Source organism: Mobula hypostoma, chromosome 11 (genome assembly GCF_963921235.1).
Source record: "Mobula hypostoma chromosome 11, sMobHyp1.1, whole genome shotgun sequence".
NCBI classification, from domain to species: Eukaryota; Metazoa; Chordata; class Chondrichthyes; order Myliobatiformes; family Myliobatidae; genus Mobula; species Mobula hypostoma.
Genome location: NC_086107.1, coordinates 7814995 through 7836546, shown reverse-complemented (window position 1 = coordinate 7836546; position 21552 = coordinate 7814995). Strand labels below are relative to the sequence as shown.

General features: G+C 42.7%; 1 protein-coding gene across 1 annotated transcript in view; it reads left to right on the top strand.

Annotated features, from left to right (window-relative positions):
- Positions 1–21552, top strand: part of LOC134353570 (doublecortin domain-containing protein 1-like) — a 610678-nt gene that overhangs the window by 289036 nt on the left and 300090 nt on the right. Inside the window, exon 20 of the mRNA XM_063061626.1 lies at positions 2822–2979. Within this exon, the coding sequence (XP_062917696.1) occupies positions 2822–2979 (158 nt within the window). The remainder of the gene's footprint in view (positions 1–2821; positions 2980–21552) is intronic.

Genomic DNA, 21552 nt, shown 5'->3' with positions numbered 1-21552 from the left:
AGTTTGAGCCTTGGCTGAGGCAGCACGTGTGTCCTTGAGCAAGGCACTTAACCACACATTGCTCTGTGACGACACCGGTGCCAAGCTGTATGAGTCCTAATGCCCTTCCCTTGGACAGCATCGGTGGCGTGGAGAGGGGAGACTTGCAGCATGGGCAACTGCTGGTCTTCCATATATCCTTGTCCAGGTCTGCACCCTGAAAACCTTCCAAGGTGCAAATCCATGGTCTTATGAGACTAACGGGTGTGTGTGTGTGTGTATTTTTTTTTAAACTATAGTTTTAACCCTTTTTCCATGTTAACACACTAATCACCATCATTATGTGCCATGTCATATGATATGAGCGATTATGGTCTCATAACCATAGCTGTTCTTGGCAAATTTTTTTCTCCAGAAGTAGTTTGCCATTGCCTTGTCTGGGCAGTGTCCATACAAGATGGGTGACCCCATCCATTATCATTACTCTTCAGAGATTGCCTACCTGGCGTCAGTGGTCGCAAAACCAGGACTTGTGATATGCACCAGCTGCTCATACGACCATCCACCACCTGCTCCCATGGATTCACATGAACCTGATCAGGGGGCTAAGCAGGTGCTACACCTTGCTCGAGGGTGACCCACAGGCTAGTGAAGGGAAGGAGCATTTTGCACCTTCTTTGGTAGAGATGGACCTCCACCCCGTCACCCAACACTAAACAATAGGTGACATTAAAATCAAATAGTATGCATTTGGATTTAAATATAGCAAGCAGGCTGTTCAATATCATGAAATTTTTGCCAGAAAAAGGCCAGCAATATGATAAAGGATCCCAGCCACCCTGCTCATAGACTGTTTGTCCCACTGCTGACAGGGAGGAGGCTTCATAACATCCACACCAGGACCACCAGGCTCAAAAATAGTTACTTCCTCCAAGATGTCAGGCTGATCAACACCTCCACCCTTTAACCCACCCCACCACCCCAGGTTACATAAACCCAGCTACTACCCAGAAGAGTTCCTCTTGCCTAGAGTCATTTTGTCGCCTGTCATTTCCTGTCAGAATCTCCTTGTGTTCAGATACTCCTGCAGCTAGCATTACATTATGTACATGTAATCACTCTATGTATGGTGGTGGTTGTCCGATGTGTCCAACAACGACAGGACACCTGTGTGGTAGAGTTTTTTAAAGTGGAGAAGCTGTTGTACTAGGACAGTTCCACTCTCTTGACTTCAGGGCCTACAGATACAAACTGGGGTCCTCCTTGGTTGCAGTGGATGACCATGACATCTTCTGTGTCTTGTCATACCTTTCACTCTCCGTTGAGCCTTGCAAAATCACCTTCCTGGCGATTGTAGATCTCATCCACCCTGTCTGCCAGAGTTGACTTCGCACGCTAGGACAGGCAGGTCCCTATCTCACCAGGGTATGAAGCCCGCCCGGCTACCCTCACCCGATTGAGCCCACCTAACAAAGTGGTGTACCAGGGTATGGCTGCTGTCACATGCGAACAGCGACTTAGAGCCACAGGTGAGAGCTGAGTGTCCAGTGGGGACCGAATGTGAGTGAGCTGCCCTGGAATGGACACAAAAAGCCCCTTCCCCAGAGGTGCTACCCCTCCATGGACACCCCATACACCTAGTCTATGTATATAAGATGATCTTACCTCTACAGAGACACACTTAACAGTTACCTGTACATTGTAAACATGAGACAGCCTGCAAATGTGGGGAATCCAAAGCAACACACACAAAATGCAGCACATCAGGCAGCATCTATGGAAATGAATAAACAGTTGAAGTTTTGGGCCGAGACCCTTCTTCAGGACTGGAAAGGAAAGGGAAAGATGCCAAAATAGAAAAGCTGGGTGGAGGGGAAGGAGGCTAGCTGAAATGTGATAGGTGATGCCCTGGTGAGGAAGGAATTTGATAGGAGAGGAGAATGGACCATGGGAAAAAGGGAAGGAGGAGGGTCTCAGGAGAGGTGATAGGCAGGTGAGAAGAGGCAAGAGGCCAAAGTGGGGAACAGGGGAGGGGGAGGGAATTTTTTTTTACTGAAAGGAGAAATTGATATTCATAACATCAAGTTGAAAGCTACCCGGACGGTATATAAGGTGTTGCTCCTCCATCTTGAGGGTGGCCTCACCTTGGCACAGGAGGAAGCCATAGACCGACATGTGAGAAAAGGAATGAGAGTCGGAATTAAACCCTTCAGCCATCAGGAAGTTCTGCTTTTGGCAGTGGGAGGGAAAGTGCTGAACTAAGCAGGCCCCCAATTTACAACAGGTCTTACCAATGCAGAGGAGGCCACATAGGATTGCTTTCATATTAATATTTATTGTGTGTTTTTTTTTATTTTTGTTGTTTTTTTTAATGCTGCATCAGATCTGGAGTAACAATAATTTCATTCTCCTTTGCACTCGTGTACTGAAGAATGACAATAAACAATCTTGAATCTTGAAGTTTCCCTGTTAAAAACACACGACTGTAGGGATTTCACTGTTCTTATCATAATGCCCCGGAATGCCAATTAGTTGGAGATGAAGATAGATAGGATTAGTTAGTCTGATTTGCAATGATAAATTTATCAGTGTCTTTCCATGAAATAGCTTACTGAAGAAGTTTTAATTATCGTTGAATTGCCCCCACTGCCTTCAGTTATTTTCATTAGCTGAAGGAACTATTGTGAGTAATTGTGCCGTTTAGCCGTAAGGATGGTAAATAATTATCCCGGTGTCTTTTCAGAGCTTTATGGAGACTTAAATACAGTAATAGTATGACAGTTTTAAAAATAATTCATATATCAATTTAATGAAAAGTTGCAATAATTGTACTTGAACTCAGGTCTCTGCAGACAGTCCCAGGAAGGGCAGACACAAACAAGTTAGCAGGGCCTCAGAAGTCCAATTAATATCTGGAGGATCCCTCGAGGTTGATACGCAGCTGACTGTGGCACTGTTAACAAAGCTGGAAGAGAAACACCCCTGGACTCCAGCCCAGAGGTAAGCTGATGACAGAACTGATATTTATTGTTCAATGACATTAGATACTTTCCTCCAGTTTCATGTGACATTGATGTTTTCGATATTTTTGAAATACCCTGGATACCCTGTGGCTTGGCATCATCAACAGAGACAGTTGTTGAAAGAAATCCAGGTGAAAGTGACAGGATCTTGAAGCAGGTTCTGGGCATGGCAACAAAACATTTTTTTTTGTTGTTTGGTATTTACTTGTGCTTGTTCTGAAGAGTTTAAGTTAATGATTTAATTTATTGCGATACTGTGCAGAATAAGCCCTTCCAGTCCTTCGAGCTGCACTGCCCTGAATTAACCCTAGCCTAATCACAGGACCAATTAACCTACCAACCGGCATGCTTTTGGATTGTGGGAGGAAATCAGAGCACCCAGAGGAAACCAACACAGTCACAGGAAGAATGTACAATCTCCTTACAGAGTGTGGTGGGAACCAAACACATGTTGCTGGTACTGTAAAGCATTGTACTAACCACCATAGTACCGTGTACTAACCACCATACTACTAGAGCACTGCACTTCTCTGTATGGTGACCAGTAAACTGGAACTATGGGAATGCCACAGGGATTAATGCTGAATCCTCAGTGATTTGGAATCTGTGTTATGACATGCGTATGGACTGAGTATCATCTTGAAGTTTGTTGATCTCACAAGAAAGATGAAAAGCAGGTAATGAGGATGACCAACTCCATACATAACATTTACAATGGGAAAATAAAAAAGATGGCAGAGAAAGAAAATGTGGGCTAGGTAGCTTGATTAGAAGAGACATAAGAGACTGTAGTAGCTGGAATCTCAAAGTTTAAAGTTCAAAGTAAATTTATTATCAAATTACGTACACACCCAGTGGCCAATTTTTTAGGTGTACCTGTACATGTGCCCGTTAATGCAAGTATCTCATCAGCCAGTCATGTGGTAGCAACTCAATGCATAAGAGCATGCAGACATGGTCAAGAGGTTCAGTTGTTGTTCAGACTGAACATCAGAATGGGGAAGAAATGTGATCTAACTGCCTTTGACTGTGGAATAATTATTGGTGGCAGATGGGGTGATTTTGTATCTCATGAACTATTGATCTCCTGGGATTTTCTTGCACAACAGTCTCCAGTGTTTACAGAGGATGGTGCGAAAAACAAAAGACATCCGGTGAACAGCAATTCTGTGGTCGAAAATGCCTCGTTGATGAGAGAGGTCGAAGGAGAGTGGCCAGACTGGTTCAGACTGATAGGATGGTGAAATTGATTTAAATAACCACTCATTACAAGAGCGATGTACAGGAAAGCATCTCTGAATGCTCAACATGTTGGACCTTGAAGTGGATGGGCTGTAGCAAGAGAGGACCATGAACATACACTCAGTACAGGAGGTTGCTAATAAAGAGGCCACGGAGTGTATTGGAATTGGCCATGTCTGCCAATCATCCATTTCCAATTTTGACTTCTTTTTCCTCTGTTAGTGCAGCCTTGTCCTCACCTCTGCTATGAGCACCCACTTTGCAAAACGACGGTACAATATGACTCAGGTGCCATAGTAACACATTTGATCTCAAGATATCAGATAAACCTTATTCACCCCTCTCAATCTTTTCAACTCTAAGCTAAATTGCTTTCTCCCTTTCCTCATTCTGATGAAGACCCTCGGCCCGAAAACATTAACTCTGTTTCTCTTTCTCCTGACTGTTTCAACGTTTCCTGTGTTTCTTCCAGATTTCTAGCATCCACTGTTTTTAAAAATATATTTTTGTTGGGCTTCTGAGTGAATGGTGTGAAAACAAAAACACATCCAGTGGGCAAAAATGCCTTGTTAATGAGAGAGGTCAGAGGAGAATGGCCAGTTGGAGTTGGGAGGGGACCGTATGTTGATGATTGGGGAATGGGGAAAGAGGTTCTTGTGGGTCACCATTTTGTGAATGTGGAGTACATCCACCAGAAAGCTGAAGAGACCAACCTAAAGAGAGAGAGAAACTAGCTCAGGAGGTGAGCTTTTGTATGGCTACCAACACCAGAGAACTGGAATTGAGAAGACTGAGCTGCCAGTGCTAACAAAATGGCAAAGTATTCTCAATCGAACAAATCGCTTGTTCTAGTTTCCACACTTAACTGAAAATTATAGGCACTTTATAAAGATTTATGGATAATGTGGTTGAATTCAGTCTTTTCAACAAACTTAACTCTGATCTGCCACCTCTGTATTTGTCATAAAGCACTAATTGATATCAGAAATGAGGCATTTTTGGCATCTTGAACATAGACAAATTATGCTGTAACAAATTTAAATGGTTGGAGTGTGGGAGTGGGATCCAGCACTTCTGGGTCACACTGGGAGCATTTATCGGGAAATTATGGCACACCACCACCATTTTCTGCTAATTAAAATGAATGGATGGTTCACATAGCCAAAAATCCAAAATACATGCGGCCGTTTGGAACAGTTCCCCATTAGTAGCCAGAACTTGAATAATTGTCAATCACGCATGTGCACATGCACACTCATCTAAATTTTTGTTGCTTTTGGATTAAGGTCAGATTGCCTTCACAGCCTTGCATGCTGAGCTAAAAAGCTTTTTAGTGTTTGCTCACTTCACAATGGAAAGCAGCCTTTGAAAAAGCTATTTAGAGCTTGTTTTCACAATGCAAGTATTCATAGTCCTGACAGATACTTCTGTTGAGTTCTACTTGTATATAAAACATACTTTATATAAAAATGGGTGCTTCTGCAGTTACCTCTTGGATATGGCATTTGAGTGTGACAACAGAATCGAGGTTGGAGTTTCCAAAGGGGGAAGCACAAAGTGCACATGCTTACAGAAAGAAAGAGAGATTAGCATTATTTGTCACGTGTACATTGAAATATACAGACTTATATATAATATTCACTATATACACATTTCAGGAACAGCTTCTTTCCCCCTGCCTTCAGAATTTAGAATGGACAATGAACCCAGTAATTATTCCCTCTTTTTGCACTACTTATCTAATTATATCTATCTATCGATCTATTCTACTGATACATGCTACTTATTGTAATGTATGTTTTTCTTTATTATTATGTATTGCAATGTACCACTGCTACAAAACAACAAACTTCACGATTCTCATTCTGAAATATGTCAACAACCAATACAACCTGAGGGTGTGCTGGGGGGGGGGGCAGCCCGCAAGAGTTGCCATGCTTCTGGTGCCAACATAACATGCCCACGACTTACTGACCCGTAAGTCTTTGGAATGTGGGAAGGAACCTGCATAGTCACGGGGAGAACATACAAGCTCCTCACACAGAGTGGCAGGAATTGAACCCGGATCGCTGGCACTCTGAAGTGCTATTCTACCGTGTCGCTCTGCCACCCCCTCCCATTTTCAGAGTGTACAGTGACCATATCTCTATGGATCAGGTCTGCCAAAGCAGTCATCACTCATTGGAAACAATTTGGAAAATATGCAGCTCGGGTGGTTGAGTTGTTCTCTGATCTTGGCGATTTACTTGGAAATGTTTTGTCACCATGTGAGGGGATATCGTCAGTGCGCTGTTGATTTGGAGGAGGAGAAGATGGTGGCGCGACTCAGCACGCGCGGCCTCTCCGGTAAATGATACCTGTAATCTGTCAGGTAGGGGACCGTGCACAATTCTGATTTGATGGAGATGGACATGAGAGTACGGAGGAACACCTGGGAAACTTCTGAAATGCCCGCTTCGCTGCCGCTGCTACTGTGTGGTAACCGGAATCTCCGGAGCAGAAGGCCCCAAATCCTCGGCTTTGCTTGTTTCAGCGGCCGGGGCTCGGCAGAGGATGGCGCTCAGGAGGCTGTATTGGAGGGGCTGGTCGGAGGCTCAAAGTTTTCGGACGGACGGATTCAGTGTCGGCTGTGGTTAGCTGCTTTCAAGGCATCAGCAAGTTGATGGTGCCTGGAGGTTTATTGCAGGGAGTTTCTCCCTTTTGCCGCCTGCAAACAGGGACTCCGGAGTCAATCGACTCGGGGACTTTGAGACTTTTTTTACCGTGCCCATGGTTCGTTCTTCATCAAATTATGGTATTGCTTTGCACTGCTGTAACAATATGTTATAATTATGTGGTTCTGTCAGTGTTAGTCTTTGGTTTGTCCTGTTTTCTGTGATATCACTCCGGAGAAACATTGTATCATTTCTTAATGCATGTATGCATTTCTAAATGACAATAAAAGAGGACTGAGTGTTCTCATAATCTAATCTGGTGTGTCCTCCAAATGCTTGGCCTTTATATACTTTTCAATCAGCCGATTGGACGTCATTTTGGAAGCTCAGTTGTGATGTGGGGAGGAAATCTCGTCATTGATTGAAAAATATATAAAAACCAAGCATATGCAGGACACATAGTGCATCTGTAGAAGTTTTTGAGTGTTTTAGGTGACGAACTAAATCTCAAACCCTAATGAACCATAGCCACTGTCTTGCCTTCTTTATAGCTGTATTTGTATGTTGCAACCAGATTAGGTTCTCAGAGATCTTGACACCCAGGAGCTTGTAATTGCTCACTCTGTCCACTTCTGATCCATCTGTGAGGATTGGTTTGTGTTCCCTCGTTCTACCCTTTCTGAAGTCCACAATCAGTTCTTTGGTCTTACTAACATTGAGTGCAAGGCTGTTGCTATGGCACCACCTAACTATCTGATATATCTTGCTTCTGTACACCCTCTTGTCACCATCTGAGATTTTGCCAACAATGGTTGTATCATGAGCAGATTTATACATGCTTCTTCAGCTATGCTTAGGTGCACAGATAAGGGTGATGAGAGAATGGAGCAGTGGATTATTCAAACACCTCTGTGGCATGCCAGTGTTGATTTTCAGCGAGGTGGAGATGTTTTATAAGACCATAAGACAAAGGAGCAGAAGTTGGTCATTCGGCCCATCGAGACTGCTCCGCCATTTTATCATGAGCTGATCCATTCTCCCATTTAGTCCCACTCTCCTGCCTTCTCACCATAACCCTTGATGCCCAGGCTACTCAGAAATCTATCAATCTCTGCTTTAAATACCCCCAATGACTTGACCTCCACTGCCGCCCGTGACAACAAATTCTATAGATTCACCACCCTTTGGCTAAAAAACTTTCTTCGCATCTCTGTTCTGAATGGGCGCCCTTCAATCCTTAAGTCATGTCCTCTCGTACTCGACTCCCCCACCATAGGCAACAACTTTGCCACATCCACTCTGTCCATGCTTTTCAACATTCGAAATGTTTCCATGAGGTTCCCCCTCATTCTTCTAAACTCCAAGGAATACAGTCCAAGAGAGGTCTAATGTTCCTCATATGTTAACCCTCTCATTTCTGGAATCATTCTAGTGAATCTTCTCTGAACCCTCTCCAATTTCAGCACATCCTTTCTTAAATAAGGAGCCCAAAACTACACACAGTACTCCAAGTGTGGTCTTACCAGTGCCTTATAGAGCCTCAACATCATATCCCTGCTCCTATACTCTATTCCTCTAGAAATGAATGTCAACATTGCATTCGCCTTCTTCACCACCGACTCAACCTGGAGGTTAACCTTAAGGGTATCCTGCTCAAGGACTCCCAAGTCCCGTTGCATCTCAGAACTTTGAATTCCCTCCTCATTTAAATAATAGTCTGCCTGTTTATTTCTTCTACCAAAGTGCATAACCATACACTTTCCAACATTGTATTTCATTTGCCACTTTTTTGGCCGTTCCCCCAATCTATCCAAGTCTCTTTGCAGACTCTCTGTTTCCTCAGCACTACCGGCCCCTCCACCTATCTTTGTATTATCAGCAAACTTAGCCACAAAGCCATGTATTCCATAATCCAAATCATTGATGTACAACGTAAAAAGAAGCGGCCCCAACACGGACTCCTGTGGAACACCACTGGTAACTGGCAGCCAACCAGAATTAGATCCCTTTATTCCCACTCTCTGTTTCCTGCCAATCAGCCAATGCTCTATCCACGTATGTAACTTTCCCGTAATTCCATGGGCTCTTATCTTGATTAGCAGCTTCATGTGCGGCAACTTGTCAAAGGCCTTCTGAAAATCAAAATACACAACATCCACTGCATCTTCCTTGTCTAGCCTACTTGTAATTTCCTCAAAAAATTGCAATAAGTTTGTCAGGCAGGATTTTCCTTTAAGGAAACAATGCTGAGTTCTGCCTATCTTGTCATAAGCCTCCAGGTACTCCGTAACTCCATCCTTGGCAACTGACTCCAACAACCTCCTAACCACCAATGTCAAGTTAACAAGTCTATAATTTCCTTTTTGCTTCCTTGCCCCCTTCTTAAATAGCGGAGTGACATTTGCAATCTTCCAGTCCTCCGGAACCATACCAGAATCTACTGACTTTTGAAAGATCACTGCTAATGCCTCTGCAGTCTCCACAGCTACTTCCTTCAGAACACGAGGGTGCATTCCATCTGGTCCGGGAGATTTATCTACCCTTAGACTATTCAGCTTCCTGAGTACTTTCTCTGTCGTAATTGTGACTGCGCACATTTCTCTTCCCTGACACCCTTGAGTGTCCGGTATACTGCTGATGTCTTCCTCAGTGAAGACTGATGCAAAATACTCATTCAGTTCCTCCGCCATCTCCTTATCTCCCATTACAATTTCTCCAGCATCATTTTCTATCGGTCCTATATCTACTCTCACCTGTCTTTTACTCCTTACATACTTGAAAAAGCTTTTAGTATCCTCGTTGATATTATTTGACAGCTTCCTTTCATAGTTCATCTTTTCCCTCTTAATGACTTTCTTAGTTTCCTGTTGTAAACTTTTAAAAACTTCCCAATCCTCTGTCTTCCCACTAATTTTTGCTTCCTTGTATGCCCTCTCCTTTGCTTTAACTTTGGCTTTGACTTCTCTTGTCAGCCATGGTTGCATCCTTTTTCCATTTGAAAATGTCTTCTTTTTTTAAAATATATCTGTGTGGCACCTTCCTCTCTTCTTGCATAAACTCCAGCCACTGCTGCTCTGCCGTCCTTCTGCTAGTGTCCCTTTCAAGTCAACTTTGGCCAGTTCCTCTCTCGTGCCACTGTAATTTCCTTTACTCCGCTGAAATACCGATACATCGGATTTCGGCTTCTCTTTCTCAAATTTCACAGTGAACTCAATCATGTTATGATCACGTTATTTCCAATCCGCACAGATTGTGGTCTTCTGGTTAGAAAGCTGAGGATCCACTTGCAGAGTCTATTATGGTTATTATTCTATTCTATTGTGGAATTATTCTATTGTGGAATTATTCTATTATGGATTTATTGAGTATGCCCACAAGAAAATGAATCTCAGGGTTATTAATGGTGACATATAAGTACTTTGATTATAAATTTACTTTGATCTTTGTATTCTTTAAGATGCTATCCATTAATTTTGCAAGTCATATGAAAGAAATATAATTGTAGATCAACCACCAGCTATGACTAGGGGATGCTTTAACTGCATTGAAGGGAGGAACAGGGCTTGTTTTCCTGTTGTTGTTTAGTTGTTTGTTGTGTTCTGTGTTATTTTTCCGAGCATTGTGGGCATGCTGTGTTCATGCTGGGACGTGTGGCGACCCTTGTGGGCCGCTCCCAGCACACCCTCAATGTGAACAATGCTTTGCACTGTATGTTTCAATGTACATGTGATAAATCAGCTTGAATCTTGAATCTGGCTGCTGTTTGCTTCATGGGTTCCTATCCATTTTCTCGATGCATCTGTTCAAACATCTTTGAAAATACTTCTTGGAAAACAGAGACAGATGTTCTATGAGGAACGACGAGGCTCCCCATAAAATGATCTTTCAGTGGATGTCGGCCTCTGGGAGAATGACTAACCACTCACCTGGTTTAAATCCATTCACAGTACTGCTTTCAATTTCTCACCAATCAAATGGACTGAGCGAGGAACCCTGGGAAACAATGATCTACTGAGGAACTCAACAGGCTGAGCAGCATCTACAGGAGGAAAGAAATTGTCAACATTTTGGTTTGAAACCCTGAGAAAGAACTGAGTGTGGAGAGGATAAATTAGCCAGTCTTCCCCCTTCCAATCCCCTACTGGGCAGCATTTCCATCTGCCATTCAACTCTGCTCTAATGGTCCCCATTATCACTTCATCCTGCTGCTGTCTATAAGGTATATGTACGTCCTCCCCATGACCTCCTGGTTCTTTCGTCTCCCATATCCCAAAGATGTACGGGTAGGGAGTTTAATTACTCATATGGGTGCAACTGCTCAGTGCGGGTTTGTTAGGCTAGATGGATCTGTTATCGTGCTGTATCTCTAAAAAATAATATCCTTTACAGATTTCAGCGCTGGCAGCCTGTTGTGTTCCTGTTCATCTTCTTACATGAGCTGTCTCAAACCTTCGCACTCCCCTCCTCCCACCTCACTCTATCTGCCTCTCTTTGTTTCTCTGAAGTTCAAATTTAATTATCGTCCAACCATACATGAACATAGCCAAATGAAACAGCATTTCTCCAGGTTAAGGTGCAAAACATATTACCAACAACACACAGCACATTGTGCATATACTGTACCACATAGAGCACATTTGGTTACATTGACAAAAAAACATACAATCACAAAAATATATAGCCCAAATCCCTGAGTGACATGGCCTATAGATTGATAGTGCATGGGATGTTGTCCTGGTCCAAGTTGTTCTTCCATTGAATGTACTGTGGAGGGCAGCACTGAATTAACACCAGAAGGCAGATATCAATGAACACTGGGGGGCAGCACTGACAGGAGGAGGAGACCCAGTCCCAGTATAGTTTTCAGCATGTCTACAGAGGCTTCTGCCCTCTCCCACACTGCCACTGGCATCTCCTTTCCCGTGCAGCTGCAATAGCCACGAGACCTTTGTCCGCACAAGTCTCTATCTGCCTTCATCTATCATTCACCTGCCAATACCTCCCTACACCTTCTCCCCTCCCCTGCCTGCACAAGCTGCCAGCTATCATTCAGCTCTTCTCGGTCCACCAAACATCTCAGATCTTGTTTTGCCACTCCCTGATCACCTGACACTGGTTATCGTCCGCTTCCACTCAGACCTGATGCGGGGTTTGATCCTGAAACGTCGATGGTTTCTTTCTCCCCTTCGTATGCTGCTCAGCCCGTTGAGTTCCTCCAGAAGATTCCTATTCCCTCCTGATTCCGGCACATGCAGTCTCCCTGGGAAATACATTTCCTCTAGACCTTGACAACGGTGTCAACAGATTCAATGTAGAACACTCAGGGTTGTATTATTTCATCCAGTCCCTGCAAGAAAGAAATTGTAATAATTGTCTCAAGTTCAGTTTATTGTCATCTGACTGTACATATACGTAAGCAAACGAAACAACATTCCTCTGGACCAGCGTGCACCTGGAAAACATATATCACACACAGCAAATAAAACCAAGTACAGGTTGTGCATCCCTTATCCAAAAGTACAAAATCTAAAAAACACTGAAATCCAAAAATTGTTTGAGTGCTGACATGATGTCACAAATGGAAGATTCCACAAGGCACTGGGAAGGTGCCCAGGCGATGCACAGGTCTCTGTGCATCACAGACAGTTCTGAGGAGTGACCTCACATATGTAACGAACAGAGTTAATGAAAAATAGATAAACACTGCATAAAGTGTAAAATGAAGAACTCGATCGTGCATTGAGATAATGGATTCATCGGTGCTGGACTGAACATATGCCTGATCATGAAACAAGCATAGATCTATCACGATGATCTGAAAATTGAAGGTAATTGTGAATAGTCAGCAGGCTGGTTGCAGAAATTTAAGAAAAGGAACAGCATTAAATTTTTAAATATTTGTGGCGATAAAGTGTCTGCTGATCACGAAAGAGCTGAGAAATTTTCTCTGAGTTTGCCAAGACTGCATCACAGCCTGGTATGGAAACACCAATGCTCTTGATTGGAAAATCCTAGTAAAAATAGTGTATACAGCCTAGTCCATCGCCGGTAAAACCCTCCCCACCATTGAACACTTCTACACAAAATGCTGCCACAGTAAAGCAGCATCCATCATCTGGGACCCTCACCACACAGGTCACACTCTCTTCTCACTGCTGCCATCAGGAAGAAGGTAGAGGAGCCTCAGGACTTGCACCACCAGGTTCAGGAATAGTTATTACCTCTCAACCGTCAGACTCTTAAACCAAGGGGGATAACTTCACTCAACTTCACTTGCTCCATCACCAAACCGTTCTCACAACCTATGGACTCACTTTCTAGGATGCTTCATCTCCTCTCTCGATATTTATGGCTTATTTATGAATTTTTATTGTTTCTTTCTTTTTGTATTTGTGCAGTCTGTTGTTTTTGCACTCTGTTTTAACACCCAAGTTGGTGTGGTCTTTCATTGATGCTTTTATGCTTATTATTTTGTTATGGATTTATTGAGTGTGCCCGCAAGAAAATTAATCTCAGGGTTGTATATGGTAACATATTTGTACGAGGGGTGATTGATAAGTTCATGGCCTAAGGTAGAAGGAGTCAATTTTAGAAAACCTAGCACATTTATTTTTCCTACATTTACACACTTAGTCCAGCAGTCGTGGAGCATACGGATCCCTTCTTTGTAGAAGTCGGTGTTTTGGGCCTCCAGAAATGGTCCACAGCAGGGGTGATTGATAAGTTTATGGCCTAAGGTAGAAGGAGATGAGTTACTAACTTCAAACTTTCTGCATTTACACTCAAAGAGTTGAACTGCTCCTTCTACCTTAGGCCATGAACTTATCAATCACCTCTCGTATGTTGATAATAAATTTACTTAGAACTTTGAACTTTGAGGATCGTCTCTGATGAAAACCTAACTCGCCGAACGGCTGCATCAGTACATATGTGTGAATGACAAAAGTAAGACAGAAACTACTTCCCAGTAGCACATAAATTCAGAGTTGAAAATGATAGTGATCCCAAGCTAACTCATTACATATTACAACATCAGAAAATATCCAAAATTCAAAACACTTCTGGCCCCCAAGCATTTCATATACGGGGTGCTCAACCTGTATTTCTATAAATAAGTTAATAAAATATCATTCAAAAGTGCATGTATTGTTCAGCACAGGTGAACAATAAACTGTTCACTGTCCTAGTGACAAGACCTCAGTGGTGGCAGGGTATTCATTAATCTTACAGCCTGAGGGAAGAAGCTGTTACCCAGTCTAACAGTCCTAGTTCTGATGCTCCTGTATCTCCTTCCTGATGGTAATGGGTCAAAGAGATTGTGGGATGGGTGATAGGGATCCACAATAGTCCTTTGGGCCTTTCATCTACAACACTTGGGCCTTTCATCTACAACACTCACTGTAAATGTAACAAATTCTGGGGGTGATGGGAAGAAGCTGTGGAGACCCTGGTGATCCTCTTGGCAGTTTTTACTATCCTCTGTAGGGTCTTGTGGTCTGATGCCTTGCAACTTCTGAACCACACAATGATACAGCCAGCCCAAAGCCTCATTCACTGTTTTTATCCCTGTAAAAAAGGGTTTTATTGTTTGTCAATCCTTACAATGCTTTGAGAATAAGTTCATTTTCAAAGTAAAGTTATCCAGTGGATGAGACAGCAATGAGCTGGAAGCAAGTATAGATTTATTAATATTGACAATGTATGTTGTCTTTAATATTAGTTGCTTACATGTTCCCTAAGCATTCAATGTCACAGGGCTTTGACCAATAGACAGATGAACAGTATTGTGATCATCAAACAGATTGATATTACTGCGGTGGAAATGGCATTTCACTTTCCATATTGCAGATCCTTTCTAGAATTAAACGTAACAAATTGTTTTTGAACTCTGTGGACCTTGCTGGTCATATCACATTTCATCAAAACAAAAATCTGATGAGCTGAATAAGTCATAGAGTCGTAGAAATGTATAACACAGAAGCAGGCCCTTCAGCCCATCTAGTTCATGCTAAACCATTTAAAACGCCTTCTCCCATCAACGTACACACAGACCAGAGCTTTCCAAACCCTTACCATCCCTGTACATATCTAAACTTTCTCTTAAACTTTGAAATCAAGCTCACATGCACTATGTGTGCTGGCAGCTCATTCTACACTCTCATAACCCTCTGAGTGAAGAAGTTTCCTCTCATGGTTTCCTTAAACTTTTCATCTTTCACCCTTAACTCATGACCTCTAGTTGAAGTCCCACCCAACCTCTGTGGAAAAAAACCTGCTTGCATTTACCCTATCTATACCCCTCATAATTTTGAGCACCTCTATCAAATCTCCCTTCAATCTTCTACCTTCCAAGGAATAAAGTCCTAATCAGTTCAATCTTTCCTTCTAACGCTGGTCCTCCAGTCCTGGCAACATCCATGTAAATTTTCTTTGTACTCTTGCAACCTTTTTACATTTTTCCTGCAGGTCTGTGACCAAAACTGCACACAATACTCCAAATTATGCCTCACCAACATCTTATACAACTTCAACATAACAGCCTATCTCCTGTACTCAATATATTGATTTGTGAAGGTCAATGTGCCAAAGCCTTTTTTATGACTCTATCTGCCTGTGATGCCACTTTTAATGAATTATGCACCTGTATCCCAGATCCCTTTGCTCTACCGCACTCCTCAGTGCCCTACCGTTCACTGTGTAAGACCTACCCTGGTTGGTCCTACTGAAGTATAACACCTCACATTTGTCTGCATTAAATTCCAAGCGCTATTTTTCAGCTTATTTTTTCAAATTCACCCTGCAATTTGAGAGGGAGTAGCTAAAGTCAAATGTATCAGTATTAACAGTGCAGTAAACGGAATTACAGATGGATGAGCGAGGAGATGGGCAAAGTTGATTGGAAGGGGCCACTAGTAGGGATGACAGCAGAGCACCTATGTTTGGAGATTCTGGGAACAATTCAGAAGGAGCAGAATAGGTACATCCCAAAGAAGAAGTATTCTAAAGGCAGTATGACACAACCATTGCTGACAAGGGAAGTCAATGCCAACATAAAAGCAAAAGAAAGGGCATATAATAAAGTAAAAATTTGTGAAAAGTTCAAGAATTGGGGAGCTTTTAAAAACTAACAGAAGGCAACTATAAAAGCCATAAGGAGAGAAAAGATGAAATATAAATGTAAGCTTGCCAATAATATCAAAGAAGATATTGTTTAGAAATATAAAGAGTAAAAGAGAGACGAATAGATATTGGACTATTGGAGAGGTGGTAATGGGGGACAAGGAAATAGTGGACAAACTGAATAAGTGTTTTGTGTCAGTGTTAGCTGTGAAAGACACTAGCAGTATGCCAGATCTTTGAGAGTGTCAGGGGGAAGAAGGAAGTGTAGCTGCTGTTACTAGTGGAGGAAGTGGTTGGGAAGCTGAAAGGTCTGAAGGTAGATAAATCACCTGGGCCAGGCAGACTACACACCAGGGTTCTGAATGAGGTAGCTAAAGAAATTGTGGAGGCATTTGTACTGATTCTTCAAGAATCAATAGATTTTGACATGACAAGATAAGAATCCATGGTATTGCAGGAATGCTGGAAAGACACTAGCATGGATAGAGTATTGGCTGATTGGCAGGAGGCAAACAGTGGGAATGAAGCCTTTTCTGATTGGCTGCTGGTGACTAGTGGTGTTCCACAGGGGTCAGTGTTGGGACTGCTTTTTACATTGTATGTCAATAATTTGGATGATGAAATTGATGGTTTTGTGGCTAATTTTGCAGATGATATGAAGATATGTAGGTGGGCAGGTAGTGCTGAGGAAACAGGGTGGCTGCAGGAGGACTTGGATTAGGAAAATGGGCAAGAAAGGGGCAGGTGGAATGCAGTGTCGGAATTTATTTGGTCATGCACTTTGGTAGAAGGAATAACAGTGCAGACTATTTTCAAAATGGGGAGATATTTCAAGAATCTGAGTATTTCTTGTCAAAAACTTTGTGAAAATCAACATGAACTAATTAAAGGACACTACCTGTTTGAACCTCCCTATTACTAGTTCAAAGAATTGAGTGAATTAGTCAGACATGACCCTCACTTAACAAGCGAACAGGAAGCCATAGACGGAGAAACTTGTGCAGCTCAGAGGATTATAGATCTGGAAGAAGGTACAGCGACAGAGAAATGAGGTTTTGAAAGGATTGAAGAGGTTGCTGGACCAGGAGCCAAGGTGGGTTATTGAGAACGATGACGACGGGTGAGTGAAATGTGGTAGTTAGAATACAAGCAGCAGATTTAAAGAGGGAGATTATGAAGATTAGCTTTATGTGTCACATTTACATTGAAATATACAGTGCAATGTGTCATGGGCACCATAGGAGCATAGCAGTTCACATGACACTATTACAGCTTGGAGCATCAGAGTTCAGAATTCTGTAATAAAGTTTGTATGTTCTTCCCAGGTGCATGTGGGTTTCCTCTGGGTTCCCCTGTTTTGTCCCAGAGTCCAAAGACATACCAGTTAGTAGGTTAATTGGTCATTGTATGTTGTCCCATGGTTAAACTAGTGTTAAATAGGTGGTTTGCTGGGCAGTGTGGCTTGTTGGGCCAGAAGTGCCTGCTCCCCGCTGCATCTCTAAATGAATAAAATTAATATCATTTATGATGTACTTTCCACAAACTGTGTGACAGAAGCCATTTCTAACTCCCATTTTCTTTTCGTAATTGCATGGTGCTAATTGGAACAAGTCAGTTACTAAGATAGAAATTTCTGCAAAAGCCACCAAAGCTGCCAATAAATTATTCAACAAGAAATGAATATGACCATAAGACCATAAGACATAGGAGCAGAATGAGGCCATCTGCCCCATTGAGTCTGCTCCACCATTCAATCATGGCTGATCCTTTTTTTCTATGTCCTCCTCAACCCCAGTTCCCAGCCTTCTCCCCGTAACCTTTGATGCTGTGTCCAATCAAGAACCTATCAATCTCTGCCTTAATAACACACAACAACCTGGCCTCCACAGCTGCATGTGGCAACAAGTTCCACAAATTCACCACCCTTTGGCTAAAGAACTTTCTCCTGAGGCTGTGCCCTCTTGTCCTAGACTCTCCCACCATGGGAAACATCCTTTCCACATCTACTCTGTCTAGGCCTTTCAACACTTCAGTGAGTTTCAGTGAGATCCCCCCTCATCCTTCTGAATTCCAGCGAGTACAGACCCAGAGCCATCAAATGTTCCTTGTATGATAACCCTTTCATTCCTGGAATCATCCTTGTGAACATCCTCTGGACCCTTTCCAAAGCCAGCACATCTTTTCTAAGATGAAGGGCCTAAAACTGTTCACAATACTCAAGGTGAGGCCTCACCAGTGCCTTATAAAGCCTCAGCATCACACTCTTGCTCTTGTATTCTAGACCTCTTGAAATTAATGCTAAAATGGGATTTGCCTTCCTCACCACCAATTCACCCTGCAAGAAAACCTTCAGGGTATTCTGCACAAGGACTCCCAAGTCCCTGTGCATCTCAGATTCCTGGATTTTCTCCCCATTTAGAAAATAGTCTGCACATATTTTTCTACTGCCAAAGTGCATTTTCCAACATTGTATTTCATTTGCCACTTTCTTGCCCATTCTTCTTGATCTGTCCTAATCCTTCTGCATCCTACTTGCTTCCTCAACATTACCTGTCTCTCCACCAACCTTTGTATCATCTGCAAACCTGGCAACAAAACCATCTATTCCATCATCTAAATCATTTATATATAGCATAAAAAGAAGTGGTCCCAACACCGACCCCTACGGAACACCATGAGTCACTGGCAGCCAACCAGAAAAGGATCCTTTTATTCCCACTCACTGCCTCCTACCAGTCAGCCAATGCTCTAACCATGTTCGTAACTACGGGCCACCAAGATTGAGCAAACCCTGAGACTGACACCAAAATTTTTGTTTTTGTTTATATGTACTGTATAAGATAATTTGTCACATGTACATGAAAACATTGAAACATGGAGTGAAAAGCGCCTTTAGCATCAATGACAGCACAGTCCATGGACGTGCCAGGACAGCCCATAAATGTCACCATGCTTCTGGCGGCAACATAGCGCACTAACCCTGGTACGTACTTCTTTGGAATGTGGGAGGAAACCACAGCACCTGGAGAATATCCATGTGATCACGGGGAGAACGTATAAACTCCTTAAAGATAGTGGCAGGAATTGAACCCCACTTGGTGCTCATTGGTACTGTAATGCATTGCGTTAACTGCCATGCTACTGTGTTTCTACATATTTTACTGGTAGAACTGCAGATTTATAGGAAGTCATCTGATTGGTTTATCGTCCATATTAAAGTGATTGATTTATTGTTCAGGAGAAACCAACTCTTTAAGCAAAGTTTAAATTTCACCATTTTAGCGGACTGTGTTTGCTATTGTGGTCTGTGTGATCTCATTTTTTCTGTAGATCATGTCTAACCTGTGGCTAATATTACTTAAACTCAGTAAGCAGACGGGCTTGGTTGGTTAGGTTTATGGCCAATTACCAATGTAGGAAAATATTCCGTTGAAAATGAGTTCTTGTTAAGACATTGAACTGCATGTTTTTTGAAACGTAGAAACATAGAAAACCTACAGCACAATACAGGCCCTTCGGCCCACAAAGTTGTGCTGAACATGTCCCTACCTTAGAAATTACTAGGCTTACCTATAGCCCTCTATTTCCCTAAGCTCCATGTACCTATCCAATAGTCTCCTAAAAGACCCTATCGTATCCGCCTCCACCACTGTCACCGGCAGCCCACTCCACGCACTCACCACTCTCCGTGTAAAAAACTTACCCCTGATATCTCCTCTGTACCTACTCCCCAGCACCTTAAACCTGTGTCCTCTTGTGGCAACCACTTCAGCCCCGGGAATTAAGGATTTGAATTAGGTAATGAAGCTTAACAGGTGGCTGGGTGGAGATACGTCTCTACCAAAGGAGGTGTAAGGCGCTCCTTCCCTCCGCTAGCCTGCAGGTCACCCCTGGGCAAGGTGTAGCACCTGCTTAGCCCCCAGTCAGGGTCACATGAGGCCATGGGAGCAGGTGGTGAATGGTTGTATGAGCAGCCGGTGCAAATCACAAGCCCTGGTTATGCGACCACTGACACCAAGCAGACAATCTCTGAAGTGTATTGATAATGGCTGGGGTCACCCATCTTGTAAAGACACTGCTCAGAAGAAGGCAATGGCAAACCACTTCTGTACAACAATCATGGTCGAGGAAAGACCATGATCGCTCACGCCATGCGACACTGCACATTATGAATGAACAAATGAATCTTTGTGACCATGACACCAAACATCTTTTTGGAAAGTGGGAGGAAACTGGAGCACCTGGAGGAAATCCATGCAGACATGGAAAATGTACAAACTCCTTACAGACAGCGGTGGGAATCGAAACCCAATCGTCGATTCCTAGATGGTGCTGTAAAGCATTGCGCCAACTGTTACGCTACCACGCTGTCCTTTATTATGTTAATCAGTAATCATGACCCTTAATGAACAAATCGCTGCAAATTCCAAAAGAGCTACTCTGAGAACGCTTTGGTCACAAAACATGTGCGGTATAGATGCCAAATATGAAGGTTGCATCACCATCTGGCATGGGGTGGGGTGGGGCGCATTGCGCAGCATCGAAATAAGTTGCAGAAAGTTTAAACTCATCCAGTTCCATCATGGGCACTAACCTCCTCAGTATCCAGGAGCGATGCCTTAAAAAGGCGACATCCATCATTAAGGACCCCCACTGCCCAGGACATACCCTCTTCTCATTGTTACCATCAGAAGCCTGAAGGCACACACTCAGTGATTCAAGAACAGCTTCTTCGTTCTGTCTGACTGGATATTGAACCCATTGACACTACCTCACTACTTTTTTTGCACTACTTATTTATTTTAACTTTATACACCGTATACACTTACTGTAATTTACTGTCTTTATGTGTTGCATTGTACTGCTGCCGCATACCAACACATTTCATGGCATATGCCGGAGATATTAAACTTGATTCTGATTCTGTTTCTGAGGTTTAAAGAGATAAGTTTTATTTGTCACATGTACATGGAAACATCAGTGAAATGTATCAATTTATGTCAGAGGTACTTAACCTGGGGTCCACGGACCCCCTCGAAATTACGATAGTTATTATACCCGCTGCTAGATCAAACGTGATTGCAGTCATCTTGTCTGCAGACACTTGTGCAATGTAGCTGTCCAACTGTCAGGCTAGCCTGTGACTGGAAGTGCAACGTGACATGTGATGTTTGTCAAAGACCATCCCACAGTTTAATGTTCTTATTCAAGCTAAACAACAGCCTCCACACTGATATGTCTTTGAAAATAAAATTGAATTTTAAATTGCCCATATTATATAGTCATGTTATTTAATGTGTCCATAAAGCACATATGTTACTATATCACAAATCTGATTGTTTGATATTTTGATAAATGCATTGGTTTCTTTTGTAATCCGATGTATTTTATTTTATATGTTTAAATACATTATTCTGTGAAGGGCCCCATAGGCTTCATTGGACTGCCAAGGGGGTCCAGGGAATAAAAAAGGTTAAGAACTCCTCATTTATATCAAATCAAATCAGTGAGGATGTGCTGGGAATAGTCTGTAA